The sequence below is a fragment of the Planococcus citri genome, chromosome 5, assembly GCF_950023065.1.
Source record: "Planococcus citri chromosome 5, ihPlaCitr1.1, whole genome shotgun sequence".
Classification (NCBI taxonomy): Eukaryota; Metazoa; Arthropoda; class Insecta; order Hemiptera; family Pseudococcidae; genus Planococcus; species Planococcus citri.
Genome location: NC_088681.1, coordinates 13432594 through 13453851, shown reverse-complemented (window position 1 = coordinate 13453851; position 21258 = coordinate 13432594). Strand labels below are relative to the sequence as shown.

Below are 21258 nucleotides of genomic sequence, written 5' to 3'. Positions count from 1 at the left end.
AAGTTGCTGATTTTTTGCGTCAATTTCCAAAAAAGTCCTCTTTTGGCGAAATTTTCCAGAAAACACCATTTTTACTACAAAACTGTCAAAAAGTAACAATTTTTTGTGTTTTGTAAATAAAATCACTTCGACGTGAAAAAAGACGTTTTTTTTGACCAAAATTGATAAAAGACCGGATTTTTGCACAAATTATCAAAAAAAGTTGCATTTTTTGGCTGTTTGTCAAAGTTGTCCAGAAAACCTGATTTTTTTTTTTTTTGTAATAAGATTGTAAAACGATCGCATTTTTAAAATCAAAACTGTCAGAAAATTCGATCTTTGCCAGAATAGTAGAAAAGTTTGTTTTTTGTCAAAATTGTTATCTAAAGTGTGCTGATTTTTGCCAAAATTTATCAATAAATTCCTGGTTTTTTGTCCAAACGTCCAAAAAAATTAATTTTTGCCTTGCCAGTCCAAAAAGACAAATATCTTTTCAAAATCGTGTAGAAGTAACATTTTTTGACAAAATTGCCATAAAAGTCCTGTTTTTTTTGTTTGGTCAAAATATCTCCATTTTTACCAAAACTGTCAATATTTTTTACTAAAATTGTCACGAAGTTTCATTTTTATAAAAACTGTCTAGAAGCCTTAATTTTTTTTAAATCTTTTTTTTTTGGCAAAATTTCAGAAAAAGTCCATTTTTTTGTCAAAATTGACAAAAAGTTGCAATCTGAGTAAAATGAGATATTTTGCAATTTTGCAAAACATTTGGACTTTTTGGACAATTTTGATGAAAAATGAGATTTTTGCACGCTTTTGTGGTTAAAATAGCACTTTCCGTCAATTTTGGGACAAAAAAGGCTTTTTGTACAATCTTATCAAAAAGTGTCATAAAGTTTTGAACTTTTTGACGATTTTGGCAAAGATGAGGCTTTTTGGCTGTCCCGATTCATTTTTTGCAAAATCGTGAGAAAATCACAATTTTTGACAAAATACTATTATTGAAGAACCTGTTTTTTAGTCAAGATTGTAAAGAAGTCCATTCTTGTCAAAATTGTCAAAAAGTCAAATGTTTGTAAAAATTGTAGTAAAGTCACTTTTTTGTCAAAATTGTCAAAAAGTCAATTTTTTGTCAAAATTGAAAAAAAAATCAATTTTTTGTCAAAATTGTCAGAAGTCAATTTTTTGTCAAAATTGTAAAAAAGTCAATTTTTTGTCAAAATTGTAAAAAAGTCTATTTTTTGTCAAAATTGTAAAATAGTCTATTTTTTGTCAAAATTGTAAAAAAAAGTCCATTTTTTTCAAAATTGTCAAAAAGTCAATTTTTGTCAGAATTGTCAGAAGTCAATTTTTGTCAAAACTGTCAAAAAGTCAATTTTTTGTCAAAACTGTCAAAAAGTCAATTTTTTGTCAAAACTGTAAGTCAGTTTTTGGTCAAAATTGTACGTCAATTTTTTTTTCAAAATTGTCAAAAAGCCATTTTTCTAATTGTAAAAAAAAAAAATCAATTTTTTGTCAAAATTGTCAGAAGTCAATTTTTTGTCAAAATTGTAAAAAAAAAGTCCATTTTTTTCAAAATTGTCAAAAAGTCAATTTTTGTCAGAAGTCAATTTTTTGTCAAAACTATCAAAAAGTCAATTTTTTGTCAAAACTGTAAGTCAGTTTTTGGTCAAAATTGTACGTCAATTTTTTTTCAAAATTGTCATAAAGCCATTTTTCTGCCGAAATTGTAAAAAAGTAAAAAAAAAAAATTTCAACGTTGTCAAGAATTCCTAATTTTTGTCAAAAGTCACGTTTTTTCCGTGAAAAAATCCTGTTTTTTGTCCATGCCAAAAAGTCCTCTATTGCTTTTTTCTAAAGCTACCTTAGTGTAGTTTTCCATTCACTTTTTTTCATTTTTTCTGGTTCTCTTTGAAAAATAAAATGAAAATATTTTGGCGCCAAAAAGTTCTGATTCGAATAAATTCAAGCCTCCTCTCCACCAAGTTGTCCCCTCCCACCCTCCCTTCCTCCCACCCTCCCTCCCTCCCTCCCTCCCAGTTCGAGTGTTGTTGGTATTTGACAATTAGAAAATTGGAGAAATATGATCTGAAGAACGAGGAAAAGTCAGAGGCTTTGTGAAATTCAAGAAATTCTACTCCAATATTTAATTTAGACTGAATGCTCATGTCTTAAATTAGTAGATCTAGAGTAGTCCTATCATTTTAAATATTCAAGAAAATTATGAAGCTTTGAAACATCCTAAGCGTTGTACTCGTGCAAAATTGGGAAAGCTATGGAATATTTTGAAGCTTTCTAAATACATATCACAGCACCCTTCAATACTGCACTTTAACAATATTTCTTCAATACATATTTTTATCGTAATTTTAGATTACTGTTTACTAGGTAAGGTAGCTCATTATGAAGTACATATGTAATTTTTATACCTACGAATATCTCCTACCTTAAGTTAATTTTCATAGTCGAAATTTGGTTAAACTTTAGAAGACACCTTGTACCTATGCGTTTTTAGTATCTGTTGAGGCGATGAATGAATGAAGCACTGTGCATATTATGTGTTCTCTAGGTTTTTAGTATGTACTATTTTTGTAAAAAAAAAAACCTCACATCAGGCGTTCTTCTAGTATAATCAATTTACCAAGGTTATCTGGATACGTTATGCATCCGTTTGCCAAACCGACTTGCCATGCTGGCCCGTAACCCTCCTTCTCTATGGTCTTTATTAACACGTACACGATAACGAATATTTTATAGGTGTAATTTTTTTTCTCTCCTTGTGTGTAAAAAAGTTCGACTTTTTTTTGTGGGAAAGAATGCGGTTATATTACTTTTGATATAATATAATTTGATCGCTCGTGTGTATTTTGTATTATGTTGTTGTTTCGTTTTTTTTTTTTTTTTTGGTCAATTATACGATTAAATATACTTAAGTAGATTTAATTCCTATTATAGCTATAGCTACTCGTACGTACGCAGAGAGCGGAAAAAAGGGAGGTTTTTTGGGATAGCGGCGCGCCGTGGAACGGGTTTTGCGGTGACGAGAGCTCCCAAGTAAATGTCTGCGCTGGTACGTGCCGGAAAATACTGGAAATATGGTCAGCTTGTTAATCTCAACTGAAAGTTTCACTAGCTTGCTGTGGTATTATGGATTAGCGAGCTTTTGAGACTTTTTGTTGTGTAATTTATGATCTCGATATGGTCAAGAAATCGATTTGCTGCCGAGAATAAAATTATTATAAATGTAGTACCTACCTATAATGGACGGAGTAGGGATGAATTACTAAAAGGGATTGTATAATTTTTCGTCTCATTTAATGTAATTTAACATTATATAGTGTGATATTGTAAATATATAATACGATGCACATACGCACTTTTCTATTTGGAAAAAAGCCTCCATTCACCAATACTTTCTTTATACCATGTTTTCTTCTATATGCGTACAATTGCTTTTGAGCTGTGGAAATACGAGTACGCACTTATGCGCAGCTTATGTAATTTAGATCTTTTTCCTGATACGAGTTTTCTGTTGTAATTTTTTTCTTTTCCTCTCTAGAGTTAGCTACGGTATCATCTCTAGTAATTTGTAATATACTGTTTTGGTATTGTAATTTGTTAAAATTTCGGATTAGCAGAAAGATGATACATATACTTCCAGTATTAGCCGTCGAACATTACCAGACATTACTTGGGAATTTTTTATCGCAAGAGGTATGATGAATTTTTTTCTATTGCATGTCGTTGAATTGAAATTACCCATTTCCAAGCATGATATTGCGAGCTATGCTATTAATATCCGAAATTTACTATTACATTGCAGTACCAAAACAGTGTACATTTCGATGAGGGCGATTATCTATTATTTTTTTGTAATTTTTTTTTCTTTTTCGAAATATCTACGTAAATTATACACAGAGAGATATTTGACTTTGTTTAATGGAATAAATAAACTGTGTTATTGGTTTAGTTTGTTTGTTTAGGTGTATGGTTTAATTGTGTTTGTTTTAAGTTTGTTTGTAGTTGTACTTTAAGTTATTTTATATGGCGGATCAATTTTTTAGGTTAGGATTTACGTGTAGGTGATCGAATGATTCATTTTTTTGGCGAAATTGTGGAATTTTTGGTGAAAAGTTCGGTACGTTCTCATTTACATCTTCTTTGAACGAGCATAGAGAATGAATCGTTCACGAATGATTGAAGGGTAATCATTTGTGAACAACTTGAATGAATGAATCGTTCGCGAACGACTCCAGATTTATAGGTCGAAGCAATGATGCATTAGTTGTTTGAGAACCACTAGAGGTCAATTACTGAAAAATGATTCAATGAACATGAATCGTTCACGAACGACTTGTGAAAGATTGATTCGTTCGCGAACGACTCTTCAAAAATGAATTTGTTCAAGAACGACTTGTTGAAAATAATTCATTATCAAACGACTTGCTGAAAATGAATCACGAACGAACGATTTACACAAAAATGAATCGTTCGTGAACGACTTGTTGAAAATGAATCGTTCGCGAACGACTTGTTAAAATGACTCATTCATGAATGACTCGTAGCCCGTAGGAAATGAATAGTTCACAAATTACTTGAAAAAAAAATGATTCATTCGCGAACGACTCGTAGAAAATGAATCGTTCGCGAACGACTTGTTGAAAATGGAACATTCTCGTACGATTATTTGTGAACAATTCGAGGAAAAGTGATTTTTCATGGCGTGAACGACTCATAGAAACTGAATCGTTCGTGAACGACTTCCTCAGGAACGGCTCTTTGAAAACGAATCATTCATGAACGACTGGTAGCAAATGAATCGTTCACAAACGACTAGTTAAAAATGAATTGTTCAAAAAATTACTCTTAATAATAACGAATCGTTCACGACTGATTCGTGAAACATGTGTCTTTCTCGAACGATTCGTGGAAAATCGATCGTTCGTGATGTGAACGACTCGTGGGAATTGAATAGTTCATGAACGACTTTCTGAAAATGAGTCACTCACGAACTATTCGTTAAAAACGATTCATTAATGATAATGAATGACTCGTAGGGAATGAATCGTTCACGAACGAGTTGTTTGAATTAACATGAATCCTATGAAAAATTACTCATATGAAATGAATTATTCAAGAACGATACATGAAAAATTTATTGTTCGCGAACGACTTGTAGAAAATGAATCGTTCGCGAACGACTCGTAGAAAATGAATCGTTTGCGAACGACTTGTGGAAAATGAATCGTTCGAGAACGACTCGTGGAAAATGAATCATTCGCGAACGACTCGTAGATAATGAATCATTTGCGAACGACCCATAGAAAATGAATCGATTGCAAACGACTCGTGAAAATTAATCTTTCATGATGTGAACGACTCATCGAATTTAAATCATTCGTGAACGACTTTCTAAAAATGAGTCTCTCATAAACGGCTGAAATGAATCGTTCACGAACGACTGGTTAAAAATGAATCGTTTGAAAAATTCCTCGTTCAAAATGAATCTTTCCAAAATGATTCATGAAGCAAGAATCTTTCTCGAACGATTCGTGGAAAGAAAATCGATCATTTATGACCCGAACGACTCCTGGAAATTGAATCGTTCACGAACGATTTACTGAAAATGAGGCACTCGCAAACGGCTCGTTCAGAATGAATCTTTTATAAACGACTCGGAAAAAGTGAATCGTTCACAAATTATTCAAAATAAATGAATCATTCACGAATGACTCCTAAAAATCGAATCGTTCGCGAACGACTCGTAATGAAGAATTCGTTCTCGTGCGATCTGTGGAAAATCGATCGTTCATGAGTTGAACGACTCATAAAAATTGAATCGTTCGTGAACGACTCATGAAAATTGAATCGTTCGTAAACGACTCATGAAAATTGAATCGTTCGTGAACGACTCATGAAAATTGAATCGTTCGTAAACGACTCATGAAAATTGAATCGTTCGTAAACGACTCATGAAAATTGAATCGTTCGTGAACGATTTTCTAAAAATGAGTTATTCACAAACGACTCTTCAAAAATAAATCGTTCACTCACAAATAACTCGCATATAATGAATCATTCGAGAACGACCTCGTTAAAATTTTTTTTTGCAAAAATTTTCTTCATCTTTATCCTGAGAAAACACAGTTTTTGGGAAAACTATGGAATCTGTCTAAGCCAGGAAGCTAAGGATTTGCTCCTTAAGCTCCTTCGCTCCTGGCTCAGAATCCGTGAAAATAACCTACTGACGTTCGCAATTGACTTGAATCGTTCGCGAACGACTCATGAAAAATGATTCTCAATTTTCCAAAAACTTTCGAAAAAACTGTTTCAATACTTATCTATTTTTCTAAGAAATGATCATTCTCATAGATGCTTTGCTGTTATTTTTTCGAAAACTAACATTTCGTAAATAATTGTAGTTTAATCATAAATTTAAACGTGCTGTTTTATCGATGTAAATCTACGTCATTTTTTCATGCTAATGATTAGAAATATGAGTAATTCTTGTTATACCTAATTGTTAATTTTTTGTATGGTTTGCGATTTTTTCTTACAAAATTAGTACCTAGAATAGAAACAAAGTGCATTAGAAACGAACTCTTTACTATTAATTTGAAATGATCTGTTAACTCTTGACTCGTGCATAGAATACAATGTATTTGGCAACATCGCTATATATGGTAAAACCACTCTAGCCCGGTTGGCAATTTTTGGCGTCAGAATGACGTCATATTGAAAGAAAAAGTTGAAGTAATACGTACTCGTTGATCTGTATGATTTTTTCCATAAATGGATACCAGTCTCGATTGAAATTTATTCGACGCGATGTTGCCAAATACCCTATTGTTTATCTAGCGAAGAAATTACAATTTGGTTACCTACGGCTGAAAAAGAAACATTCGCTGTGAGCTTTTTAAAAATGGAATTTCTAATCTATTTTTTTTTTTATTTTCCGCAGCCTGACACGGTGTGACGTTAATTTTGTCTCGATACAGACTTAATACGTAACTTTTTCAGCTTTTTCGACTTACTTATGATTATGTATCAGATTCCTATATAAAATTATAATGCTCGTATACTTTGTTTTCATACAGTTACGGTTTAACCTACGAAGAAGTAGAAAAAGGTTTACCTCGGATTGACACATCTCGCACGTTAATCAGAGAAGTATGCCCGGCGTTTTTAGCCAACGTAGAATGTAAGCCTGGAAAATACCGACGTTACGATGGTCTTTGTAATAACGTCAATCACCCTACCTGGGGTGCTACTCATACACCTTTCCAAAGGTTGGATTTATTAGAAAAAGAACACGGTAATTGATTTCAACGAGTTATCTATCGAGGAGTTTTTTTTTTAAATTTCACTAGGTTGGTCAGTCCGTTGTTCTCCGATGGTATGAGTTCGCCTCGTATTAGCAATGCAGGTACGTCATTACCGCCGGCCAGAGTCGTGTCGAGAACTATGCATCCGGATGAAGGATACCACGAACATGCAGCTACCATTATGATTATCGCTTTCGGACAATTCATGGATCATGATTTCACGCTTATGGGAACCCCTCTCGGTTCGTATATTGTTATTGTGTTTGCCAAGTGTTACGAAAAGTTGTAAAAATACCGCTTTAGCGAGGTTTAGAATCGATCAGTTGGCGGTATCGACTATTGAAATTGGGTTTATGCGGTGTTATCGATGTGAACTCGAGTGCATTTGACGATATCGAAAAAATAAGGTTGAATTCGAATTTAACTTTCTGAAATACATTTGAGACGATAGGTCACAGGACTATGTTTGAATCTATTTCAAATTAGGAGTTTGAGGGAGGGGGTGAATAGATTTGGCAACGGGGTGAAATTTGTTCTTGTTAGTTATTAGCGAGCGGAGCTGGTGGAAAATGACAAATGACAAAAAAAAAGAAAACACTTGATTGGAATCTGATAATGAGCAAATTTAAGTATCCTGAAATTGAAAAAAATGCCATGTTGCCAAATGTGCATTTTTTTATTTTTTCAATGAAGGGGTCGTACAAAATATCCAATCGTATTGTGATTTTGAGTGTGGTGCAGAAAGCTGTTTAAAACTAGGGAAGCAGGGATGTAGGTAATTGTCAATATTATTCTTTGAAGATACATGGAATGCGATGTTGCCAAGTATATCTTTTAATCCGGTTGAGTTGAAACAGTCTTATTGGATTTTTAAGTGCAGTGCGCTGAGGCTTTATCGCAGTTTCATGAAATGAAAATAATGTTCCAATTTGTACTTACCTATGTGAGTGTCTCAAATTTGGAACCTATCTTGAAACAAATGCAATGTTGCCAAGTTTGCAATTTTTCATCAGTCGAAATAAAAATGCTCATGCAAGGTATTAAAACAGATGAAAATTTCAGCAACTTTTGAAAATCGACTCAAAAAATTTTGCGATTATTGAAATGTGTGTTGTGCCATGTCAATTGTCATGTTGGTGCGGGAAAAAATGCGCTGTTGCCAATTGTAACTTTTTTCATAATAGTAAAATGATCATATGGGTATCAAAGTAGATTAAAATTTCATTCAGATTCCAAAAATCAGAATCAAAACTCTTAGTACTGAAACTAACCAACGATCAGGAATTTGCGCTGTTGCCAAGTATGCAATTTTTTTAGGATTTAGACAAATGGTCGTGCAGTTTTATCAAAACAGGCTAATATTTCACGCAAATATCGAAAGTTGCATCAAAATTTTGTAATACCGATTGTAATAAATTTTAGAAAAAAGCAATGTTGCCAAGTTTGCAATTTTTTACTCATTTGTAGAAGGAGGATGGTTGTGTAAGGTATCAAAATTGGTTGAAATTCCATCTAGATTTCGAAAATCAGTGCTAAAATTCAATTCCAAAATTATCTGGCATATGTCAAAACTCTGCGCTGTTGTCAACTCGCCATGATGCAATTTTTTTTTGTCTGAAGAATGGTCGTGTGAGGTATCAAAATAGATTAAAATTTCTCGCAAGTGTTGAAAATCTAACCAAAATTTCGTGTACGGGGAATGCGCGCCAATTTTGAGAAAATGCGATGTTGCCAAGTGGACAACTTTGCGCTTAATTAGAGAATGGCCGTGTGAGGTATCAATATGTATTGAAATTTCAGGCGAATTTTGAAAATCTAATCAAAATTCCGTCTTACTTGGAATGAGCGTCAAATTCGGGAAAAATGCGATGTTGCCAAGTTGACAATGTTACACTTGATCGTAGAATGGTCGTGTGAGGTATCAAAATAGCTTAAAATTTCACACAAGTTTCGAAAATGATGACGAAAAATCATAATGTTCAAATTTCACGTCAACTTTGAGATGCATGCGCTGTTGCCAATTGTATGTTTTGTCCAAATTGAAAAATTATTCTGCAGAGCATTAAAATGAAATAAAATTGCTCGTGAATTTTAAAAATCTAATCAAATTTTATAATTACAGCAAATCCTTGTTAGATGTTGAAAAAATACGCTGTTGCCAAACATGCTGTTTTCAACACTTTTAGAAAATGGTCGTGTTTGGTATCAAAATGGGTTAAAATTTCGCGTAAAATTCAAAACTAGAACAAAATCTTAGATATTTGGAGTACCTGTCGAGTTTTATTTAAAATTTCGCTGGTACCACGTATACCAAACCTCCTTCACGGTCTCAAATTTAAAGGGGAAAAAATGCAGAAGATGCCTTCAATTTGAAATTATTTTTGCTCTAGATACTTACCTCACTCTGAGTATTTAAATTTAAAACACTGTGTAGCTAACTCTTCCCATCGCAATAATACCTGCCAGTGTAACCGCCAAATGACACTTGACATTTAAATGAAACACGCGGTATGATTTACGATGCGAAACAAGAGGTGAAAGCTAAATAATGCAATCGCTTGTGTGAAAACGAAAGTTGTGCATTAAGTAATAGTCCGTCTAAACGACTTAATACCGATTTCCTGTTCAGATCCGGTGAATAGAAACGAGCCTGAAGAATGCTGTAATCGTCCACCTCATTTAAAAAATCCATATTGCATGGAAATTCCGGTTCCCGAAGATGATTACTTTTACAGAAAATACAAAGTTAAATGTCTCGATTTTGTCAGAGCGTTCCCCAGCGTCAGACCTGGATGTAAATTAGGTAGGTAGGTCTGGGTACCTACTTGAAATACGGTCCGTTTCAACTTGAACATAGTATGAACTAATGTCGGTATTTTTCACAGGATCTCGTTTACCATTTAACACATTAACCGGTGTAATTGACGCTAATACCGTTTACGGAGTTAAAGAAAGTTTCGCGAGGTAAATATTGAAATAGCGCTTCTGTCATTTTGGATTATTCGACTGATGATGTGAGAAATTTACCTGACTGCGATTTATAGATTTTTACGTTCCGGATTCGGAGGTCAACTCAGAATGAACCCGGCGTTCAGTGAATACGGCCTGAAGGAAATGTTACCTTTGAAATTAGATGTGCCAGATGAAGGATGTACTCGTACCAACAGATCTCAATTCTGTTTCGATGCCGGTGAAATTCGAGTCAACGAGCAACTTATTTTGACAACAATGCATACGTTGTGGGCTCGCGAACATAACCGAGTGGCTTCAAAATTAGCTGAAGTTAATCCTCATTGGGACGATGAAACTCTTTATCAAGTACGTGTGGCAACCTAAAAGTTGAAAAAATTGAGTGAAATGAGAATCCTAATTTTTTTCAATAATGTTCACAGGAAGCCAGACGTATTATTATCGCTGAAATTCAACATATAGCCTATAACGAATTTTTGCCTATACTTTTGGGTAAAGAAATCATGGAAAAATTCGGACTAGTGCTTCAAAAAGAAGTTGGTATTCGTTTAGATATTTTTAAAACTCGAAATGCTCGAAATTATTATCGAAATCGTAATTTTTTCGTAGGGTTATTGGGACGGTTACGACCCGGAAGTAAATCCATCGGTTATTGACGCCTTTTCTGCAGCTGCTTTCCGTTTTGGACACACGTTGCTTCCTACCGCTGTGGAAAGATGGAGCAAAGCTCATAAATTTATTGGTAAAATACTCAACGATTCGTTTTACTCTAGATTTTGGTCAGCTTTGTATTGATAGCGACGTTTTTTTTTTCATTTCAGCCTCGAAAAGATTATCGAATTTGATCAGAAGACCCTTCGATTTGTACAGAGCTGGTGTATTTGACGAATACGTGATGGGATTATTGAACCAAGTCGCTCAAGCTATGGATGACTCGGTCACTCAAGAAGTAAGCAACGTTTTATCGTCGAAAAAATCCAAGTGTGGATCTCGAATGAAAAATTGACTAATTTTTTGATTTTTTTTCCGTTTAGGTAACTAATAATTTATTCAAAAAAGTCGGTCAACATCACGGTTTAGATTTAGTCGCTTTTAATATCCAAAGAGGACGTGATTTCGGTCTACCTGGCTACATGGAGTTCAGAAAATTCTGCGGATTACCCGAAGCTGACTCATTCGACGGAATGTTCGGTGCCATGCCCAACTCGACGGTGAATCGATACTCGTCTATTTACTCGTAAGTTATTATTTTTATGATTTTGACTCGATTTCGAGTACTGATAGAAGAGAAAATTAATTACAACTCGGTTTTTTGATTACAACAGGAGTACTTGGGATATTGACGTATGGTCTGGAGGCGTATCAGAACGTCCATTACCTGGCAGCATGGCTGGACCTACTTTCGCTTGCATTATCGCCACACAATTCAGTTATGCAAGACGTGGTGACAGATTCTGGTACGAGTTACCAAATCAGCCGTCTTCTTTCAGTCCTGGTACGTGTTTGAAATACTTCCCATTTTTGTCCAATCGATGTACCTACGTAAATGTTGACAAGTTGACTTATTTCGCGGTGTATTTTATTACAGAACAATTACAAGAAATCAGAAAAGCACGATTAGCTCGTGTAGTTTGTGATAATACCGATTTAATCGATACCGTCCAGCTGTGGCCTATTGTGTTACCTGATCACGAAATGTAAGTTTTTTTTTGCCTCGATTTATCGAGTTTTTCATCTTTCTCGATACTTGCATGGGACTTCAAAGTCTATTATTAGGGTTTTTTTTTTCAAAATGGAAATATGATATCGATTTTGAGCATTTTCACCCCCCCCCTCTCATGTGAAATTTCCGTTCAACTGGCCCTTATTTGGGAACCACTGTAGTCAATTTTCAGAATGTGTGAGAAATTGCATGATTTTCTTATGTTTTAAAGCATAAGTGCTGAAATTTTTTGATTTATTGGCATTTTTTGAGAGGTATATGTGCCTTGGAAACCATCAAAATTGTTTTTTTCAAGTGTGTGAGAAATTGTAGGATTTTTGTATTTTAAAACGAAGTTGGGAAGTTTTTTCATCAACTGGCATTTATGGGAACCACTGAATTGGTTCTCCAAATATACATTGGGAACCACTGAACCGTTTTCAAAGTTGACTTTTTTGGTATTTGAAACCTGTGTTGAGGCTCTTTTTCATCAACTGGAACTTTGGGAACCATTGAATTGGGTCTCAAATTTGTATATTGGGAACCACTGAAGTGTTTTTCCATGAGTCCGAAAAATTACATAATGTTTTGGTATCCTAAGACGTCAATTCCAAAATTTTTTGATATTTTGAGATCTTTTTTGAGGGTGTGAAACCGGTTTCCAAAATGTGCGTAGGATTGGGAACAACTGAACCGGTTTTTTCGAGTGTATGATGAATATCATGATTTTTTTGGTTTTTAAAAACCAGAGTTCTGTGGGTTTTTGATGCTCTATAGCTTTAGCGTATTTTTGAGAGACACTGAACCGGTTTTCTAAACGTACATTGAGAACCACTGAACTGGTTTTCAAAGTGTGAGAAATGACAGATTTTTTGGTGATTTAAAACAATAATTCAGAACTCCTTTTTATTAATCGACGATGATAAAAGGCATCGAACCGGTTCTCAAAACATACATGTGGAACCACTGATCAATTTTTTTCGAAGTTTGTGAAGAATTGTTTGATTTTTTGAGTTTAAAAACCTGTGTTGTGAAGTTTTTTTCATCAATTGACATTTATGAGAAGCCCTGAACCAGTTCTCAAATTGTATATTGGGAACCACTGAATCCTTTTACCAAATGTGTGAGAAATCACATGGTTTTTTGGTGTTCTGAGACGTCAGTTTCGAGATTATTTGATGTATTGGCACCATTTTGGAAGGTATTGAAAAGGTTCCTAAAATTTGCATCGAGTTAGGAATCACTGAACAGGTTTTTTTCAAGTGTATGATGAATACTGTGATTTTTTATGTTTTAAAACGAGAGTTCTGTGGGTTTTTGATATCCTTGTATTTTTTTTTTTTTTTGAGAGACACTGAACCGGTTCCCAAAATGCACATTGGGAACCATTGAATCGATTTTCATAGTATGTGGGAATGAATTACAATTTTTTTACTGATTGAGACGCAAATTCTAAATTTTTTTAGTCTGTTGACATTGTTTTGAGTGACACTGAACCGGTTCCCAAAATGCACATTGGGAACCATTGAATCGATTTTCATAGTGAGTGAGAAATAACAATTTTTTTGCTGATTGAGACGCAAGTTTTTGAAGTTTTTTAGTCTGTTGACATTCTTTTTGAGAAACACTGAACCGGTTTCCTGAGTGCAATTTTTTTGTCGTCGTTTTGAAAACGAAAAACGTGTAGATTCGAAGGTCTTAGGGCCAGAAGTTTTGTATTGAAGAGTTCAGATTTATTGAGGTATAGTTGTGATCACTGAACCGGTTTCTGAAATGTTCACCTTTTTCGATACAAAATTTCGAGGAGATGCGTTTCGTATGAGCCACATTAGGATTCAACAGTCCTAATAAGAAGAGGAAAATTGAAGCACTCAGCAAATAAGGAGCCAAATCGATCATCAACTTTTGAAAACTGCCGGAAAATTAGAAGAAAATACGAATACAGAATGTCAAAAATGAGGTCATCGTGAAGAGCCACAAAATATACTCCAACAAGCTGAAGGAGCTGAGGCAGATTGATGAAGAAACTGAAGAATACTTCGACGAGTAATTAGTCCATCCAAAATCAGTGTTCCATGATGAAGATAAACATTACACTGATTTGGAACCACTGAACCAGTTTCTATGAAGAGCTCGTGCGTTGATCGTTTCCAGAATGAGACACGATATAATTTTATCTTTGAAAACGTTCGATATGAAAATTTTTCACTCATTAGACTTATTTAGGAATCACTAAACCGGTTTCGAAAATGTGAATTTACCTTGATCGATTTAGGAATGAAAATTTGAGAGATTTAAACGTCGTAGATCGTTAATTTTTAAGCGTTTGGATTGATTGACACTTGTTTGGGAAGTACTGAACCGGTTTTTGTGAAGTGTGTAGTGCACAACTTGTAATAGTTTTTGAATGAGAGATAAGATTTCAGCTTTCAAGAACTTTCATTTTAGAGATTTTACCCCAGCTTAGGAATCACTGATCCGATTTCTTGAAATGTGGTGAGAATTGGCATTTTTATTTGGGAAGAACTGAACCATTTTTAGTGAGTTGTGCATCTTGTGAACGATTTTGAATGAAAAACGATCACATTTCAGTGTCCAAAAATTCAAAATTTAGAGAGTAGGCCCCAGTTTGGGCATCACTGAACTGGTTTTCATAATGGGTTCTTTTTTGAGGGGGGGGGGTGTGTTTTTAAAATAAAATTCGATCATTTCAATGTCTTGAAAAATTTTTTGGCATGTATTTGGATTTATTGGCAGATATTTTGGGAATCACTGAACCGGTTTCTTAATGAACATATCCCTCAAACCATTTGAAAATTTTGAATAGAAAATCTCAATAATCGAAGGTTCAGATTTTTAGTCCCCTTCCCCATCGATCCTCCATGAAAACCAGACCAGCTCTTCCCAACAAAATGCCAATATAGACCAAAAAATGTCATAGGAAATCCAACCCCTTTCAAACTAGTTTAGCACCAATTCTCCAAAACTTAACAAAATTATATTCTAATACCCGAAGTCCCAAATGTAAAAATACCCTCTTAATAACATTAACTAACACTTTACACCCTTCTTCCACTCCACAATTATTAATCCTCGAATATTTTACAGAAATCCACGAGTTCCCTGCAAAAGTGGCGTCATTCCGAGCATAGACTTTTCAAAATGGGCCGATTTCAGCGGACTACCCACAGGAAACCTGGCCTTTAGTCATCAAACCATCGCTAAAAAATAATCTACCTACCTATTAAATTAAAATTTAAAATAACGATGCAAATGCAATTATCTCGTTACCCCCTCCCCCCTCCCCTCCTCTCCTTGTTCACTATTGTGCCAACTTTTTTCTCGTTATTCAAAATATTATGTGCTGTATAGTTTTGTATCTTTAATTTTAAAACGTACCCCGATGAAAGATCCGGTTCTAGATTTTAAGCTCTTTATTTAATCAAATGTTTATTGACGACATGGATATGTTATTTTTTTGGGCCGGGGGTCCATTTTTGTTGTTATTTTCTTCTAATGTTTTTTTCTCTCGACAAATGATTCGTTGGCATTTTTATGATTATCGTATTTAGAATTTAAGAAGTTTTTTTTTCTCTATTATGTAAGTGTAGTGTGTTGTGATTATTTTGTAGGCTGGTGTTTTTTTTTCTCTTTAGATTTTAAGCGAAGACGCCATTCCGTCCTTTAGATTTTTAAGTTCGCACTGTTCACTAAAGAAGAAAAAAAGTGGGAAAGATTGTGAGAATCTTTCCTATAGACGGGTATCTCGTTCCATTGTTACGATTTTTCTCGTTTTTTGAATTATTGTTTATAAGGTGAAAAAAAATTTCAGGAGTTAATTTGGAGAATTTTTTTTTCGTGTGTGTGTGATTTGAATGGAAAAAGCGAATAAATTAAAATTTTTATATGAAAGTTTCAGTCGGATTATTTCTCACTGTGGATAGAATCTCGCGTGAAAAAAATAGTCGTAAATATGGAAAACGTTCATACTAAGTTATTATTGTACGATTATTGTGAACTTTCATTAATATGTAACGTGTTATGAAGCATTAAATGCGATGTATTTGTAAATGTAGTGTGTAATTAAACTAATGAGCATTGAGAAATGTGTCATTTTCATTTAATAAGCGTGGTAATGAACGCTGGAACGTAATGTCAGGCATTGAACTTCGTCTATTTTCACCGATGTCGTTTTCACGTTTATTTCTCGTTCTAGATGGTCCTTGGCTTTGTTCAGAGATAGTAATGTTTCTTGAGCCTGTTTGGCATATAATTATAATGTGATTTTAATGATGGAATTTGATTGTTTGATTTTTTTTCAAATGGAAAAAAGAAGGTGATGAGGAACGTACCAAGGTATATTTCGACATCAGGGTGTTGGATGTGGCTTTGAGATGGTGTAGTTCTTTCAGAAGCTTGGTTTCTACTTCGTCTCTGTGAAAATTATTGATAAATGAGAATTGGGGGAATGAAGATGTGTTTTAAATGAGTGTTGGTAAAATATACAAAATTTGGATTGAAATTGGACATTTTTTTTTCATGATTGGGGGGTTAAATTTCAACCAATTCCTGAAGTGCGCTGAGTCCTCGAGAGGACTTTTCTTGTCAGCGCACATTTGGACCGCGAATGCATTGTTGCCAAGTTTGCAGATTTTTTCTGTTGAAAAATGATGGCATGAGCTGAGAGGTATCGAATCAGATATTATCTCGCGTGCACTTTCAAAATTGACGCAATATATGTATGTACATTTCAAATTTGAAAAAATGCGATGTTGTCAATTATTCAATTTTTTCTTTTCTGAAAAGTGGTCATGTATGTAAGGTTTCAAAATAGGATATAATTCCACCAAAATTTTATAAATCGATGCAAAAGTTGATGTTATTGAAAATGTCTGTCAAAATTGAAAAATGCGCTGTTGCCAAGTATCCAGTTTTTTCTTATCTGAAGGAAATTGTCATGTTGGATCGTGAAGTCGGAAATTAGTAGGTTACAATTTTCCGTAAATTTTTGAAAATTTATGCAAAAGTTGATAAAATTGAAAATACACGTCAAATTTGAGAAAAATGCGCTGTTGCCAAGTATTCAATTTTGTATTTTCTGAAATGTGACCATTTATAAGGTTTCGAAGTAGGCTGAAATTCCACCAAAATTTTAGAAATCGATGCATAAGTTGGTGATATTGAAATGAGAATCCTTGTCAAAATTTTTAAAAATGCGCTGTTGCCAAGTATCCAGTTCTTTTTTATCTTAAAAATTAATGATCATTATAGGGTATTTAATCAGGTTGAAACAGGTTACAATTTCCTGTAAATTTTTGAAAATGTTTGCAAAAGTTGATGATATTGAAAATGCTTGTCAAATTTGAATAAAATGCGCTGTTGCCAAGTAAATTTTTTTTCCGAAATTCAAAAAGTGATCATTGCGATTTCAATATAGGTAAGTAGACTAAAATTTGATGATTTAGAAATCGATGCCAAAATTTAAAAATACGCGGCAAATTTTGAAAAATGCGATGTTGTCAAGTTGTTTAATTATATTTTTTTTATCTGAAAAATAGTCATGCAAGGTAGGTACCTACTTATCAAAATTGGCTAAAAACTTTATGAGAATTTCAGAAATTGATGCAAAAACTAATAAATTTTAAAGTACACGTCAATTTTGAGAAAAATGCGCTGTTGCCAAGTATCCAGTTGTTTTCTGATTTAAAAAATAATTACGGAAGGTGTCAAAATAATTTTAAATTTTAAATTTTTTCTAAATTTTGAAAATTAATGTAAAAATTTGTAATATTTGAAAAACACATCGAATTCGAAGAAAATGCCCTGTTGCCAAATTTTTAATTTTTTCCTTAACTGAAACGTGGTCATGTGAAGTATCAGAGTAGGCTAAAATTTTGCGTAGATTCGGTAGATTTTGAAAATGATGCTAAAATTTGTGATTTTCAAAATGCGCTCGAATTTATGATAAGTGCGCTGTTGCCAAATATTCAATTTTTTTCTCAAAAGTGGTCTGTACGGTATCACTATCTATCAAATCAGACTAGAATTTCGCTTGAATTCTGAAAATTGATGCTGCACTTTGCGATGGTTGAAATTTTCTCGAATTTGTGGGAAATGCGCTGTTGCCAAATATTCAGGTTTTTTTTCAAAGTGAAAAGTTGACTTTTGAGATATTGAATGGGCTAAATTTTCGTACTAATTTTGAAAATTGACCTAAAAATTGGCAATATTTTGAAAAATTTGGCCAGATTTGAGAAAAATGAGCTGTTGCCAAGTATGTAGGTATTTTTTTTTCTACTCTAAGTACCTAATTGAAAAACTTTCATGTGAGGTATTAAAATAGGTAGATTAAATTTTGAAAGTCTATTGAAAAGTCCATTATATTTGAAATCCACATTCACTTTGGACAAAATGCGCTGTTGCCATCATACAATTTTTTGAAATTTTGCAAATTTTTCTTTGTAGAAAATGGCTGTATCAAGTATCAAAATCGGTTGGAATTTTGTGCGAATCTCAAAATGATCTCAGTACATAATTTGCGGTATTTTGAAGTTGATTTCAATTGGACGCGTTGTTGCCAATTTTTTTTTTCAAATTGAAAAATGTATGCATGGAATATTGAAATGAATAAGTGAAATAAAAACTTCAGCGTTGATTTCCAAAAACCGAAACCAAATTTCAGTGAATGCACATGAAAGATTTCTCATTTGAGAAATGCGCTGTTGCCAATTGTCTGCACCATTTTTTCCCGAATTGAAAAATAGCCGAGAGAGAGGTGTCAGAATAGTTTGAAATTTCATCACACGAAATATAATTCTTAAAAAGTTAAAATGCAAGATACACTTCGAATGTCAAAAAAATGCGCTGTTGCCAAATTTATAAATTGAAAAAAATTGAACAATGGTCGTGTAAGGTATCAAATTTGGTTAAAATTTTGCGTACACTATGAAAATCGAGACATAATTCGTGAATATTTAATGAGCCCGCTTATTTTGAGAAAAATGCGGTGTTGCCAAGTACACAAATTTTATTCGGTTTCAGAAAATGGTCGAATGGGGTATCAAAAAAACTTGAAATTTCACGTAAAGTTCAAAAATTGAGTCGAAATTGTAAAAATTTGACATAAATCAGGGTGAGAAGGGACAACTTTCCAAAACTAATAACTACCATTTCTTCAAAAATTTTGAAAAAATATCAATTTATTTCATATAAAGACAAGTTAACTGAAAACCTTACTTTCTTAATTCAGGATGCAGAGCTTGAATCCTGTTGTTCAGCCGAATCTGGGCAACGTTCAAATAAGGTTCCTTTTCTGCCATCGCGTTTTCCAATTCTTTCATGTTTTGTTTCATTTGAAAAATTTGTTCGTTTATCTGAGAAATTTTTTTTCCCCTCATAAAATACAACATAATTTCAATCTAATTGTAAGTTAGGTACCTAATAATTCGTGAAAAAATTAATGATTCATTCAAACCTTGGATAATTGTTTCTCCAGCTTATTTTTAGCATCTTTATAAAAAGAGATGCGTTTTTGAAACACTTCGTTGCATTTATTATGCTGATCTATCAAGTCTTTAGTTTTACTCGCTAGTAGTTCTTCGATTCGAAATCTCAACTGTCTGCCATTTTTGATACTGGATTTGGATCGATTCATTAAGAGTTCTGATTTATCTTGCCAACTCAAATGAGCTAGATCGTTAAGTAGATCTCTGCAAAATAAATCAATCATATAACCTCTGGCTGAATCGTTACTGTTTTATCTATCATACAAATAGGTATCATTTGTTGAGGTACCTACTTGGTATGTTTTGGTATCGAGTTGAAATCCTCTGGTAAACTTAAATCTGTAATTTTGATACTAGCGTTTTGTTTTTCGACAGCCAAAGCTGATTCTTTATTTTGAAAATCTCGTTCTAAAGAATAAACAATCGATCTGTACTCCCTCAGTTGCTCTTTCACTTTACCCAATAAATCGTCGAATAAGTCTTGAGTCTGTTCGATGTATTTGATTTCTCGATCGAGTTGTATTTCTACATCGTCTTTACGTAAATCGTCGCCCAGTCTGTCTTCTCTATAAAAAAAAGCAGATCCATTTCCCGAATAATACACTGAAGTTGAGGACTTGGGGTGTATAAAATGAAGTGCCTTTTACATACCTTGTTTCTAAACACTTCAAAGATATCTGTTTAGGATACTCCAATGAGTTTCTCGTTTGCTTGAGTCGATCCTCGTACGGAACGAATGAATTCATCTCGAGGTTCAGATTACTCTTATGTGTAAGCAACTCTTTCCTATAGTACTCCAAGTTTTGAAGCTTTTTCGATAATTCATAATCGACTGTTTGTTTTTGACGTTCTGTTATGAAACTAGTTTCCCTTTTGGCTCGATTACAATCAGCTACCACTTTATCGGAGATAACGAACTCCATGATGGAAGTTTACGAAAACGAGAATTGTTTTCGAGTTAGGTATTATTTAGTAGGTACCTGAGACTGCAGGTAACTTGGTAACCGAGTCAACGAATCGACCATGTTGAATAGACTGTTATGAGGTGTTATCGTAGTTACCCGATAAAAATTCGAATAATAAAGGTGTGTGTTGTTACTGTTGTTTGTACTGACTGATTAAATATGAGCTGACGTCTCTTAGACGGAAAATACTATTGAAACATATGTTTCTTCAATTCTACATCATTTAGGAAGGTTCTACCTCTCTAAAAATGATTAAAAATGGTATGAAAGTGAAAAATAGTACATTGATTGGTAAATATTTGCTACGAATAAAAATGTAAGCTCATAACTGGGGACATGGGGGGTTATTTTCAAAACTTCAAAACCTGTTTCAAAGGTCAAATAAGAGAAAAATCGAAAAAAATTGGTGGCATTTGTCAAATTTCGAATCATTTGACCGAAAAATTGTCAAGATTCAGCTCAATAAGTTTTTAGTGTCAATACTTCAGTGCGAAATGATGTCAAAATGCCCAAAAATTCCTTGAAATTTTCAGGGATTTTGCCCCCCCCCCATTTCTTGAAGAAAAAAATGCTCTTTATTGCTTTTTCGGCGTTTTGAATTTTATTTTTCCAAATTTAGTGATTTTTTTGTTGAAATTTTTCTCATTTTTTCTCAATTTTAACAAGTATTACTCATTCATTATTTTTGAATTTCTCGTTAGTTTTTTTGTAGATTTTTCCTGTTTTGATCTATTTGTAGTGATTTTTTTCCAAAACAATTTTTCCATCATTTTGTTTTGAATTTTGATGTTTTTTTTCGTTTGAATTTTTGC

General features: G+C 33.6%; 2 protein-coding genes across 2 annotated transcripts in view; one reads left to right on the top strand and one right to left on the bottom strand.

Annotated features, from left to right (window-relative positions):
• cysu (Curly Su) overlaps positions 1-16082 on the top strand; it is a 44113-nt gene extending 28031 nt beyond the window's left edge. Inside the window, exons 5-16 of the mRNA XM_065368905.1 lie at positions 7077-7268; positions 7350-7546; positions 9934-10107; positions 10190-10268; positions 10349-10622; positions 10697-10810; positions 10884-11016; positions 11096-11223; positions 11309-11511; positions 11600-11769; positions 11863-11971; positions 15085-16082. Of these exons, the coding sequence (XP_065224977.1) occupies positions 7077-7268; positions 7350-7546; positions 9934-10107; positions 10190-10268; positions 10349-10622; positions 10697-10810; positions 10884-11016; positions 11096-11223; positions 11309-11511; positions 11600-11769; positions 11863-11971; positions 15085-15208 (1897 nt within the window). The 3' untranslated portion in view covers positions 15209-16082. The remainder of the gene's footprint in view (positions 1-7076; positions 7269-7349; positions 7547-9933; positions 10108-10189; positions 10269-10348; positions 10623-10696; positions 10811-10883; positions 11017-11095; positions 11224-11308; positions 11512-11599; positions 11770-11862; positions 11972-15084) is intronic.
• Tektin-C (Tektin C) lies at positions 15955-20530 on the bottom strand. The gene is made up of 6 exons (XM_065368908.1): positions 20133-20530; positions 19775-20047; positions 19451-19685; positions 19213-19349; positions 16329-16410; positions 15955-16234 (listed from the first exon to the last, which is right to left on the bottom strand). Exons 1-6 carry the CDS (start codon positions 20402-20404, stop codon positions 16097-16099), a joined length of 1137 nt encoding a protein of 378 aa, XP_065224980.1. The 5' UTR covers positions 20405-20530; the 3' UTR covers positions 15955-16096.
• Positions 20531-21258: the final 728 nt, after the last annotated feature.

Excerpts from the sequence above, each read along its gene's own strand:
- Tektin-C (XM_065368908.1), bottom strand. The coding sequence starts at position 20,404 with ATGGAGTTCGTTATCTCCGATAAAGTGGTAGCTGATTGTAATCGAGCC. Across the intron at positions 16,411-19,212 it reads CTGCATCCTGAATTAAGAAA|AGACGAAGTAGAAACCAAGC; the intron begins GTAAGGTTTTCA and ends TAATTTTCACAG. Across the intron at positions 16,235-16,328 it reads TGATGTCGAAATATACCTTG|GCTCAAGAAACATTACTATC; the intron begins GTACGTTCCTCA and ends TATGCCAAACAG.